We start from the raw sequence: 11606 nt of genomic DNA on the forward strand, positions 1-11606 counted from the left end.
GCTGATTGGTCACTTTTTGTAACCCTTTGTAGCAAGGGAATGAAAAAGGGGCGTGTGGTGCGAAAAACTAAACATGACTATCAACCATGACACATCTTTATTGATCGATTGTTCCAAATGTTTATACGGATTTCAAAGAAAGTTCCTGCCCGATAGTTTAAATACATGTTTATTGAAACTTCAGTTCTTCTTAGAAACTCTCTAAATGTGTGAGGTGTGATTTATGCATTTATATGTCGTTATATATAGTTCACCCAAACAAAATCGGTCATCATTTACTCACACTCATGTTGAGTGATGACACTCTTTTCTGGAACACAAAGACAGATATTAGGAACTGACAGCCTTAGTCACAATTCACTTTCATTACATAGACCCAAGATGCAATTGAAGTGAATGGTGACTGAGTTTGTCAGTCCCTAACACTCCTGCCTAACATCTACTTTTGTGCTCCATTAACGGAAATAAGCTGAAAAGGTTTGAAAAATGACAACTGAACAAAATCCTTATACTGGAGCACAAACTGCCAAAAATGTTTTCAATACAAACTTTGCAAAACCACATTTGATAAAGCATAATGAAGAAATTATACAAAGCAAATACATGGTTAAGTTGTTTTAATGTTTAGTGAGTGCTGTACAAAATTCTTAATTGTAAACCATATAATAACATCGTTCTGCAGACAGCAATTTCCCCACCTTGCTTCCAAATTTGTAAGTGTCACAATTAAATGAAGAAAAAAACATAAAAAATGATGAACACTATGTAGGTGGAATTCATTTGGAAATATCAATAAGGATTGACCAATACACATTTCTGACAAATATAAAATGTCTACTCCACACTCAAGAATTTCCTCTTTTTGGCAGTACGTGTGTAAGAGTGGTGTCGCCATTCAACATCAGCAGTATTCTCATTTTCCAGCGTGCCGAGCTTGATCATGTACACTGAAAAGAAAAAATAAATAAATATATATATATATATATATATATATATATATATATATATATATATATATGCATACTCATCAACATTAATGCCAACTGCACTCATATCAACTTATCAAGAACCCTAAAAGTGGTACTTACATTTCATTTCAAATCTTGGTCCAACTTCTGACAACTCAATGTTTTTGTGGTCCGTTTTCTTGTAGGTGTGGTGTCTGCAATTTACAAAACTTCAAATTGATCTCTTATATGAACATTCAAGACAAAAATGTAAGGAATGTTCCAGGTTCAATACAAGTTAAAGCTCAATCAACAGCATTTGTGGTATTATGTTGATTTCCACAAAAATGTATAATCTAAAAATGTAAAGTATATTGACTCATTCTTCCTTAAAAAAAAGAAAATGAAGAAAAGAACAAATCAAGTTTACAGTAACTATGTTTCCATCCAAGGATTTTTTTGCTGAAAACGTTCAAAATTAAGCTGATTGAAACGCAAATTATCACTAAACTTTCACAAGTGTCGACATAATATTTTTCAGTTTAACTCTAGTGCATAAACTCTATGTCAATATTTCAAATGTAATGGAAAACTGGTTTGGAAACACTTTTTGTCTAGAAAATTGGCATTAACGCAAAAATATAGTGTCACATGAATTTAACCCAACTGTTAGCCTGAATCATGACGACAAGGTATACATCCTTGAAAGCCAATTTATTGTACGTGATTATGGATTGATCTTAATGGCATAGCACAGATTCAATGCTGCAAACATGACATTTCCAGGAGTGCCAACACAAATATCCCGTATTATGCACATTGACAAGAGCACAGAGAACAATTTAATGGCCATTGTTTGATTAATATAATCGTGGTAGCAATACATTTATTTATTTATTAAAGTTCCTTTTCCACATTCAAAATAATAGACGGAAGTCATGGAATTAGACCATAATACAAAAAACATATAATTTCTGTGCAATGAAGAATAAATACACAATACTAGGAGAAAAGCATCAGTGTGCTTTTTACATACAGAACATACAGCCCATTTATATAAAATTATTTAGCTTTTCAAAACTTCCAGCATAATTCCCTGTATTAAATTCAACAAATTAGCCTACCAATGAAGAAAGCATTAAATAAAATATTTTTAGACCTATATATGCCTTTTCTTAACACAAACTTAGCCTCAGCCTGTTCTGTAGATTAAAAAAAAGTCAGCTGAATGACTTTCTCAGAATGTTCTACACTTTTTTCAAGACTATAGTCTTCAGAACTGTCCAATTAGCTAACTTTCAGAAAACCAGCTTTTGAACCTTTTAATACATTTAAATATTATAAATATAACCCTCTTTACCTCAGATCGCATTTGCTGAGCTTCTTCAGGAAATGTAAATTCCATTATGATGCTAATATTAAGTTTAGATGACAATCAAGTTCAGTTGGTCGTTAAAAGCTGCTGGACAAATATGCAGGATATAATGCAGTTGTGATGGCGATGATTTAGATTAGATCATTGTTCAAAATAGCCTGTTATTTGTAAACCTTGATATTACACTGCATCAATTTTTCTTTAATAGCGGTGCACACAGCATATACACATCGATTTATGGTCCTTATACTAAGAAAGTTTTCTCAACTATTTGGTGCAGGTTGCCAGCTTTAACAGGGCCATGGTGATTTGCTTTCTGGTCAGAACCGGTGGCAACCTGCGATAGGCACAACATCAGGACCAATATTATGAAACTTTTCCACTGCACGTTACGGTTCGATTCTCCTAAACCCTACCCGCTTTAGATTTCTGAGCTTGCTTTTCCATTGCAGTTTTGTGCCACCTCAACGTGGGTGGGATTATAGGCTGATCGTCATAGTTGCACCGCCTCTATGCCATGACATCACGACACAAACTGACCAAAACAACACGACCACTAGCTGTTAGCCACTAGCTCATTGTGCTGCATAAAGCAGTTGTTGCATAGTGATTTTACACAAGTGTAACAGTTAAATATGTCTGGCTGTTTTAGAAGCAAGCTTTCAGTAGCTGGTCAACTAAATAAAGTGAAGCTTTCAAGCAGAGCATAGAGTTAACATAACAAAATGTACCATCCTCCATCGTGGATCAACGCCAGTCAAGGGCACTCTCCCTCCTATTGCTTGCTGGTTTAGATAGTGCCCATTTGGTCGAACCATTCCCACATTTCCTTGATAGTTCTGTAGTCACTTTTAATTTTTTACTTTTCCCTACACTGTTGGTAGGTCCGGTGGAAGCCGTGTGCGGCCAACAGCTGAGACACTTCCTGAGAGACTTTTTCGTTTCGCACATCGCTAACGAGTGAACAATCTGCACCTCGTTTATTGCCATTTATTTTTTCACAATTTGAAAGTCGTGTGAACAAATGATACTGTTATCGCTGTTGCTAACTTTAAAACTAGTGGGTTGATGTTGCGTGTCGGAAATCCAGTGACACTGGTAGTGACGATTCTCCCTGACCAATCAGTGATCTGCAGGTTATTGATGTCACATTTAGGCTTGCTTGGAACTTCAACTGAGGTGGTACTAAAAAAGTATCAGGTACTATCCACAGTGAAAAACCCAAAAAAGCGAGCAGAGTCGAGTTGTGTCAAGTTGTACCGTGCAGTGGAAAAGCCTCATTACAGTCCTATGAGAAGGGCAACTGTTCCCTTTTGATTGCAATTCCTCCTCTTCTGATTGCTTTTATTTGTGAAATTAAAATGACAGTAATCTGGCTAATTTCAATGAATTGTCTCAATACTCTTCCCATTTTACCAAAACTGCATATAAACACACATTTCTGTATGGAAACGGCTTAAGGGCAGATTTCTTTAGCGATTAACCAAACTTTAGGCATGACGTACACCATTTTTATCGATAAAAGCCCATTTAAATGAAGGCCCCCATTCACTTCCACTAAGTGCCTCACTGTAACCCAGATTTGTCTTTTTTTAGTTTTAAAAAATTTATTTTTTAGCAAATCAACATTATGCCACAAATGCTGTCGATTGAGCTTAACTTAACTGCTTTTGTTCAACACCTCCACTCACCTGTAAGAGATGAAGTCATCTGTATTTGCGAATGTAATAACACGTCTACTATCCTCTTTCGGTACTGGAAACAGGTACTTAAGGATGTTGGACACCTACACAGAAATATTTATACTTAACATAAATTGACTTTCCAAAGCTTTCCAAAACGCCACATTCTGTTTAAGTATAAGTATACTAAAGAAAACGTAGTCGCCATCTATTATTGTAATTAAAAAGGCAGTAATGATTCTTTTTAGATATTTTAAAGGAATATTTTGGGTTCAAAACAAGTTCAATTGACAGCATTTGTGGCATAATGATGATTACCACAAAAAAATATTTAGACTCTTTTCTTTAAAAAAAGCAAAAATACAAGTTACAGTGAGGCACTTGGACATAGACAATGGAAGTGAATGGGGGGTTAAAGGCAGAAATGTGAAGCGTATAATTTTTAAAGCACTTACATTAATTCTTCTGTTAAAACTCACAAATTAATTTTTAAACTGCGCAGTTGTTTGAAACAGTGAGTATTTTAACGTTTATGGATTGACCCCATTCACTTCCATTTTAAGTGCCTCACTATCGCCCAGATGTTTTTTTTAAAGAAAAGGAGGGAAAGTCAAGAAACTTTTTTGGGTAATCAATATTATGCCACAAATGCTGTTGATTAATCATAACTTGAATTGAACACCTAAAATTCCTTTAAGACAGATATTAAAATAGTAGTATGAAACAAATCAAACTACCGGTATGTAATTTCACACACATTATCACATTATGTCTAAAGTGAACAGTTCATAATGCTTAATGTCAGAAAAAAAACACAGGACATGGAAAAATCATACAACTTAGGTGAGAAACTGATAATCAAGGTGATTTCCTTTAAGACCCTTACCCTTCTTCCAAGACGTGATGAGAAGTTGTGAAAGATTAGGTGAGGGTAGGCTTCAGACATGGTCCCGATATCGGGAACATCATGTCTCATTACCACATTATACAATGTGAAGTATGCTGTTGGCCCAAAAGGGAGGTGGCATACCACCAAACCATCTATAAAAAGATAATACATAAATTAAGATTCTGTACACCCAATTAAACCTCACACATGGAAAGTGTCTAGATGAAAGTTACACAACATTAAAACATTGTAGTATTGCTGAGCACAATAAACCGGATGGGGAAGTAAAGCATTTGAATAAGTTTTTACAATATGACACATGTTTACTGGTACACTGTGCACACACACATATATAAGCATGTCCAGAACAGAGAATAAAACAGGGCCTCCATACAAAACAGTACATACCTGGCTGGCCTCTTGTCTCATGGACAATGACAAGGTCAGTGACACTATTAGCTTTGCATGCATGTACTAATGTTTTAACCTCATGGTTTCCTCTGTTCATACGCTGAGCTCCAGGAAACATGAGCTTCATTTCCTGCATAATAAAAAAAATGGAAGACATAAACCACAACCACACCACTTCTCTGCACGATGCTTGAAGACTGTTTTCTTTGTATTCAGTTTCATATTATCATATTGACTTAATCACATTAAAACATTAAAAAAAAGAAAAGGGAAACACATGTATGCACACAAATAAATACTTGTATAAAACTGCTCCATCAGTACAATCGGAATACAATTATTTAACAAACTTTGGCAAACATCTTGAGTCTGGAACTGGGGTCTCTGGATGTTGTGACCATGACTTTAGGGTCTTCCACTCCTGCCCATTTGTACTCATCATCCATATGAGAGCTGATACCTACACAATATAAAGAAACAACTTCATATGTCAGACAGTGAGCATTTGACACATGTGAAAAAACAGACCGTCTAATCACCTTCTCCACCCTCATCATCAAACTCCAACAGTTTCTGTAGCTCTAAAGCCTCTTTCCGAACCTCAGTGGGTATAAGACGGTTTTCTGCAAAAGATAAAAACAACATCACGATATGACATCCTCATATAATATGAGACAAGTTATAAGACAATTAACAGTTGAATACAGGCAATTGTGTTAGATGCAAATCTAGAGTCTAACCATCCAAAGAAGATTTGAGCTTCTGTTTCTTCTCTTCAATAGTGCACAATCTGTCCTCCTGGGCTTTTCTGTACAGGTATTCCTTCCTCAGTCTCACCTCTCGACGCAGCTAGATCACATAATACAGTTCAGCAAAAATGTGAATAGTAGAATATATATTGTTACAGTAACACTTTTCAAGATGGTTCCAATCGTTTACATTAGTCAATGCATTAGGTGTCATGAGCTAACAATGCACAATATATTTCTTACAGCATTGATTCCTCTTTGTTAATGTTAGTTAATAAAAATACAAGTGTTCGTTGTTTTTTCATGTTAGATCATAGTGCATTACTTAATGTTAACATATACAACTTTTTATTTTAAACATGTATTAGTATATGTTGAAATAAACACTAACCAAGATTAATAAATTCTGTAAAAGTAATGTTTATTCTTAGATCATGCCAACTAACGTTAACAAATGGAACCTTATGAGCAATATAAGGTTGCACTATGTATAATAATGTATACGAACGCACTATAGCGTGGCAAGTGATACTCCGGTTCTCTTGGTCAACTAATCTGAATTGCTTTGAGAGTCAGGGTCTGTTGTGGCCTTAAAAGACAGCATGCAATGAAAATTATTTGAATAGGTTCATAATGACTTCTTCTCTTTAAAGTTTGACACCAAGCCAAATTTAAAAGCTATACCCTATCGTCAACAGTTAAATAATACTAAATAGAAATAAATAAATATTTAAATCTCAACACGTTTGAAGACACGACTTGAAAGATTAGCATGCAGCTGCACAGCTCGGCTACAAACGATTTAGCTATTTTCAGACAATGTTATGACATTCCCTAATGTTCATGTGTCTTCTTAACATATCCATCACACATTTAATTAATTAATAAATATCCTGCCTGAACACACGTTAAAACAAAATGTTAGCAACGCCTGGCTTGATAAACATAGTTCTAGTATGAATGGGGTGGAAGAAAAACCTGACGTCAAAACATTTACGCACAAAAAACTAAACACATCTTATCAACCACTCAAATTCAAATTAAATAATAAATTGCAATTACCACTTACCATTTTGAAGAATTACACGTGACGATATGGCCTCCTTGCAGTCTACTGTCACGACTTCCTGTTGGACAATCCGCTCATCCAATCACTGATCGCGAACAAACATCACTGGGTCTTTCAAAATAAAAGTTCCTAACCGGGTCGTGTTTATAGACTTTTAATAATAGATTATACAAACGCAACAGTTAATTACGTTAACACAGTTAATCTAACAATAAAATAAAGTACTTCTATTTGTGAAATATACAGCTTTCACAGATAGAATATTTTTGTCTAGTCAGTATGGTTAACTAAATTTTGTTAGATTAACAAGTTAGTTAAACATACTGACAAAACAAAGATACTTTTATCTGTGAAAGCTGTTTATTATTAATCTCATGCTGTTTAAAACGGTCAAAGAAACAATTCTCTTAAGCATAAAATGTATGTATTTTTTTCATACTCTGGGTTTTGGAACGCGGAAGCAAACGATTGCAGGGTAAAGTTCGACAGCGGTGAATTGAGATCACAGCAAATATTATTTTCACTTACCCATTTGCTCAAAGACAGTGGGGAGAAGTTGACAAATTTGAGTCAATATCACTATAAAGTGCCTTTGGTGTCCTCATCAGACTCACTCAGTCATCATGAACATATTTATAAAATAATTACATTTTGAGGTTTTATTTAAATGGCCAAACATCTACACAAAAATCAGTACAACGATAAGTCTCTTGAAATGTGTTTCCCTCATTTATACCATTTTCATTGATTGGGTGTACGTGATCTCCCACAAGCCGCTCTGCGGTGTAATAAGTGGTTGAATGAGTGTAATAAGTGGTTAAATGACACAAAATTAAAATACTTTTTAAATGTTCTTATTGTCCTAAAAAAGTTATTTGATTAAACAAGTTATTTTGATCATTTTATTCTATTTTCATAATAATATTAAACATTTTGCACATGTCTCTGAAATTGCTGTCCACCCTGACATTATGGGGTAACTGCCCCTTTAAGAAACCAGCTGATGTAATCAGTGACATCACCACCACCATTTTAATGGAGGATAAAAAAAACTGCTTAAAGTACAGTATCTAAACTTATATTTCCTAATTTTCATCATATTGTGTTTATAGTTGGATGTTGTCAAGATTAACATATCCACCCTCTCAGTGAAATATTAATTAATATAAAACTTTTCAGCAATTCAAAATATATTTTTTAAACAGCACACAGTCACCTTCAGTAATGAATCACTTTGCTAACTTAAGGTCCACCATGTGTTCATTAATTGCTAACGTTAGCCAAAAATGTCCAGCCTGTCACTGTCCACGCTGTCACCAAGCCTTCCATGACAGGGTGGACATGGTACATGACAGGGAGGACATGTGCATAGTTTTTGCCACATTCTAATCATGTTACACATATTACAACAGTTATTAAACAAATATTATAACAGTAGATGCTATACATAGTGGGAGTGTGCGATATGGACTTTTTTGGTGATATCGGTATCAGCAGGCCTTTTGATGAAGATGAAAATGTCACGATATTTGACAAACTTTTTTTCTATGTAATAAAAACAACAGACTGGGATCAAAACAAAGTACATATAATAGATTTAATTGCCTGTTTGAAAAAATACAGCTGTGCAGATGTAAATGAGCAAGAATATGCAAGCCTAGTTTAGCCGGACCACCAATTAAAGGGGGAGTCAGCAGTTTGTAAGGGAATGTTTTGAATGGTCTTTTTACAAGAATAAGTCCAAGTAGAGCTGAGATAGCAAGGAGATTTAGGGAATGTCGTAATGCTGACCCAGAAGAAAAAAGTACCCAGTAGAGACTGGAAAGAAGAAGGGTGTTAATGAGCTCAGTGAGAGAGAGAAGAGGGCAAAAAGAAAGAATTGGAAGGAGGCAAAAAGGTGAGCCAGAACCAGAGCCAGGGCCAGTGCCAGTGTCAGTGCTTTACTAGAGACACCCCCAACTCTCCTAAAATTCCTGAAACTCCCGAAAATCAGCCTGAGCCAGGGCTCTCCAGGTTAGAACATGGAAGTTTAGCTATAGGATTTATTAGAAAGTTTAGATTTATTTGAAGGACAATTATCAACTGTTTATTTCCCCATAAAATGACATATTGATAACTAACTCCCTAAAATCTTTCTAAAAATACTAACAAATATTTTGTGTTGCAGGCAACGGCGTCAAGGGAAAAGCATTCAAAGGAGTTTGAAGAGCATGCTTACTGATACAATGAGGAACTTGCATAGGAAGTTTCTCTCTAACCACCTTGGCCACATGTCATACACTCTTTCGCCATTTCAAACCTTTTTGGGCGACAACCCCCTCTTCCACTGACCGTGACACATCTATGCGAAAACATGACAACTTGCAGAACCATGGGTTGTTGTCTTCAAGAAATATTGAGGAAATGTCTGAAGCAACCATGTGCAACCACAATGCCAAGGTCTGTGCTTATGGTGAGTGCAGGGAATAAATACACACTTGTCACCAGATGCTGAAAACTCCTGGGCAAGAGAACATTAGCTTATGTCAGTGGATGAGAAGATGTCAACAATCACAGTAAAAAAAAGGAAACAACAGAGGAAGACCTAAACACACAATTCCAGGAGAGGCTTCTCCATTTTAGCCGCCATGATTTTAACATTAAATGGCAGTTTGACATCTACAGGGAGCTCAGGAGGAACCTGAAGCACAACAAGTGCCTCTTGCATGTGGATTTTAGTGAAAAGTACAGTGAATAAATCCAGTCTGTACATTTTGGAGGCTCACACCAGCAGGCCAGTATGCACAGAGTGCTCTACACTGCAGGTGAACAGGCAGCGCACACCTTCTGCTCCATATCACCTTCCAGAAGACACGACCTCTGGGCCCACCTTGATACAATTCTATAGTTTGTGAGAGCAAGACACCCTCAAGTCAACATACTTCATTGGAGTGTGGTGCATTGTTAATTATGGCAATAAAGGCTACCCAGGTGTCATCATGGATGTGGAAGGGCACAGTGTGAAAGTTGTGTTTGCACCGCAATGGCACAAACAAGTTATTTTGGCTAGGTCCCCGGAAGGACATCAGTTGGCAGGGTTGGGGAGTAATGGAATACATGTAACGGGATTTAAAATACAAAATATAAGTAACTTTATTCCATTACATTTACAATCAAAATCATTGGTAATTATTTAGAATACAGTTACATTAAAAATTATTTTGATTACTCAAGAGATTACTTTGCATTTTGCATTAGGATGTGAGCTTCCCTCCCTTGGAGGATCATCAGAGACTCCAGCTACCCGAGCCATGGGCTGCTCTCACTGCTACCATCAGGCAGGCGGTATCACAACATCAGTACCCGCACCAGCACACTTCAGGACAGCTTCTTCCCCCAAGCAATCAGACTTTTTAACTCTTGATCACTCATGATACATATATCAGCACCGCACATTATTTTATACGTCTCTTAATAAAACACTGGCAACTGACTATCAACCAACAGCTGAATGTCTGAGTGTATTTTTATTGTATAGTCTTCTTATTTTGTGTATACTGTATATTGTATATTATTAGGTGTATATTGTGTTATGTAACAGATGTGTAAAATGTGTTGTGTAAATCAGATGTTTATTTTAATTGTCATGACTGCTATGTTGTTTGGAACTGCACCCAAGACTTTCACCCACTGTTGCACTTGTGTATATGGTTGAGTGACAATAAAGGGATTTGATTTGATTTGATTTAAAAGTGAGTCTATCATGAGAGTTTTTAAAAAATATATTTGGTTGAACTAACCCTTTAAGAAGGCCTGGGATGAATATCCACCTGAATATCTTGATAAATATAACGACTAGAAATTTTTTAAAGGGATAGTTGGTGAAACCGTGTGTTACTGCATGATAATTAAGTCAGCAAAGACAAATAAAGCGTGACAAAATGAGAAACAGATCAATACTTAAGTCTTTTTTTACTATAAATCTCCACTTTCACTTTCACATTCTGAAATAGCATCGCTTCAGAAGACATATATTAAACCACTGGAGTCTAATGTATTACTTTTCTGCTTTCTTTATGTGATTTTTGGAGCTTCAAATGTCTGGCCACCATTCACTTGCAATGCAATGAAAGGACCAATAGATGAGGTGCATAAATGATGAGAGAATTTTTATTTTTAGGCAAACTATCACTTTAAAATATATATATATTTGAAAATAGAAATACTAATTAATAATACCATATTGAATGAATGTATAAATGTTTGCACTGTATTTTTTGCTCAGTTTAATGGACCTTTCAAATACAAACCAATTTCATATTCATTTTATCTGCAATAAGTTCAATATTTGTCAGTCTGTCAATTCAAAAGAAGAAATCAAGGAATCAAACTCTAAAAGCAAAAGATACAAAATTAGAGAACTGAGTCAAGTTCTTGCTATTTATGGTTGTGGCTACTTATTTCCTGTGTGTGTGTGTTTCCTTCTTTACAGCATATAAGAGCAG

At 35.6% G+C, this 11606-nt stretch overlaps 1 protein-coding gene across 1 annotated transcript; it reads right to left on the reverse strand.

Moving 5' to 3' along the window:
- Window positions 1–108: 108 nt before the first annotated feature.
- Window positions 109–7196, reverse strand: imp4 (IMP U3 small nucleolar ribonucleoprotein 4). Its single transcript, XM_052106579.1, has 9 exons — window positions 7123–7196; window positions 6045–6153; window positions 5844–5927; window positions 5655–5764; window positions 5302–5434; window positions 4891–5045; window positions 4014–4108; window positions 1089–1162; window positions 109–947 (listed from the first exon to the last, which is right to left on the reverse strand). Exons 1-9 carry the CDS (start codon window positions 7123–7125, stop codon window positions 835–837), a joined length of 876 nt encoding a protein of 291 aa, XP_051962539.1. The 5' UTR covers window positions 7126–7196; the 3' UTR covers window positions 109–834.
- Between the last annotated feature and the right edge of the window lie 4410 nt (window positions 7197–11606).

This window comes from Xyrauchen texanus, chromosome 3 (genome assembly GCF_025860055.1).
Source record: "Xyrauchen texanus isolate HMW12.3.18 chromosome 3, RBS_HiC_50CHRs, whole genome shotgun sequence".
Lineage (NCBI taxonomy): Eukaryota > Metazoa > Chordata > Actinopteri > Cypriniformes > Catostomidae > Xyrauchen > Xyrauchen texanus.

What these genes read in the sequence shown, in the direction of transcription:
- imp4 (XM_052106579.1), bottom strand. An exon ending in GCTCAAATCTTCTTTGGATG is followed by an intron (nt 5,928 to 6,044) that starts GTTAGACTCTAG and finishes TATCTTTTGCAG; the next exon opens with AAAACCGTCTTATACCCACT. An exon ending in TGATGATGAGGGTGGAGAAG is followed by an intron (nt 5,765 to 5,843) that starts GTGATTAGACGG and finishes TATATTGTGTAG; the next exon opens with GTATCAGCTCTCATATGGAT.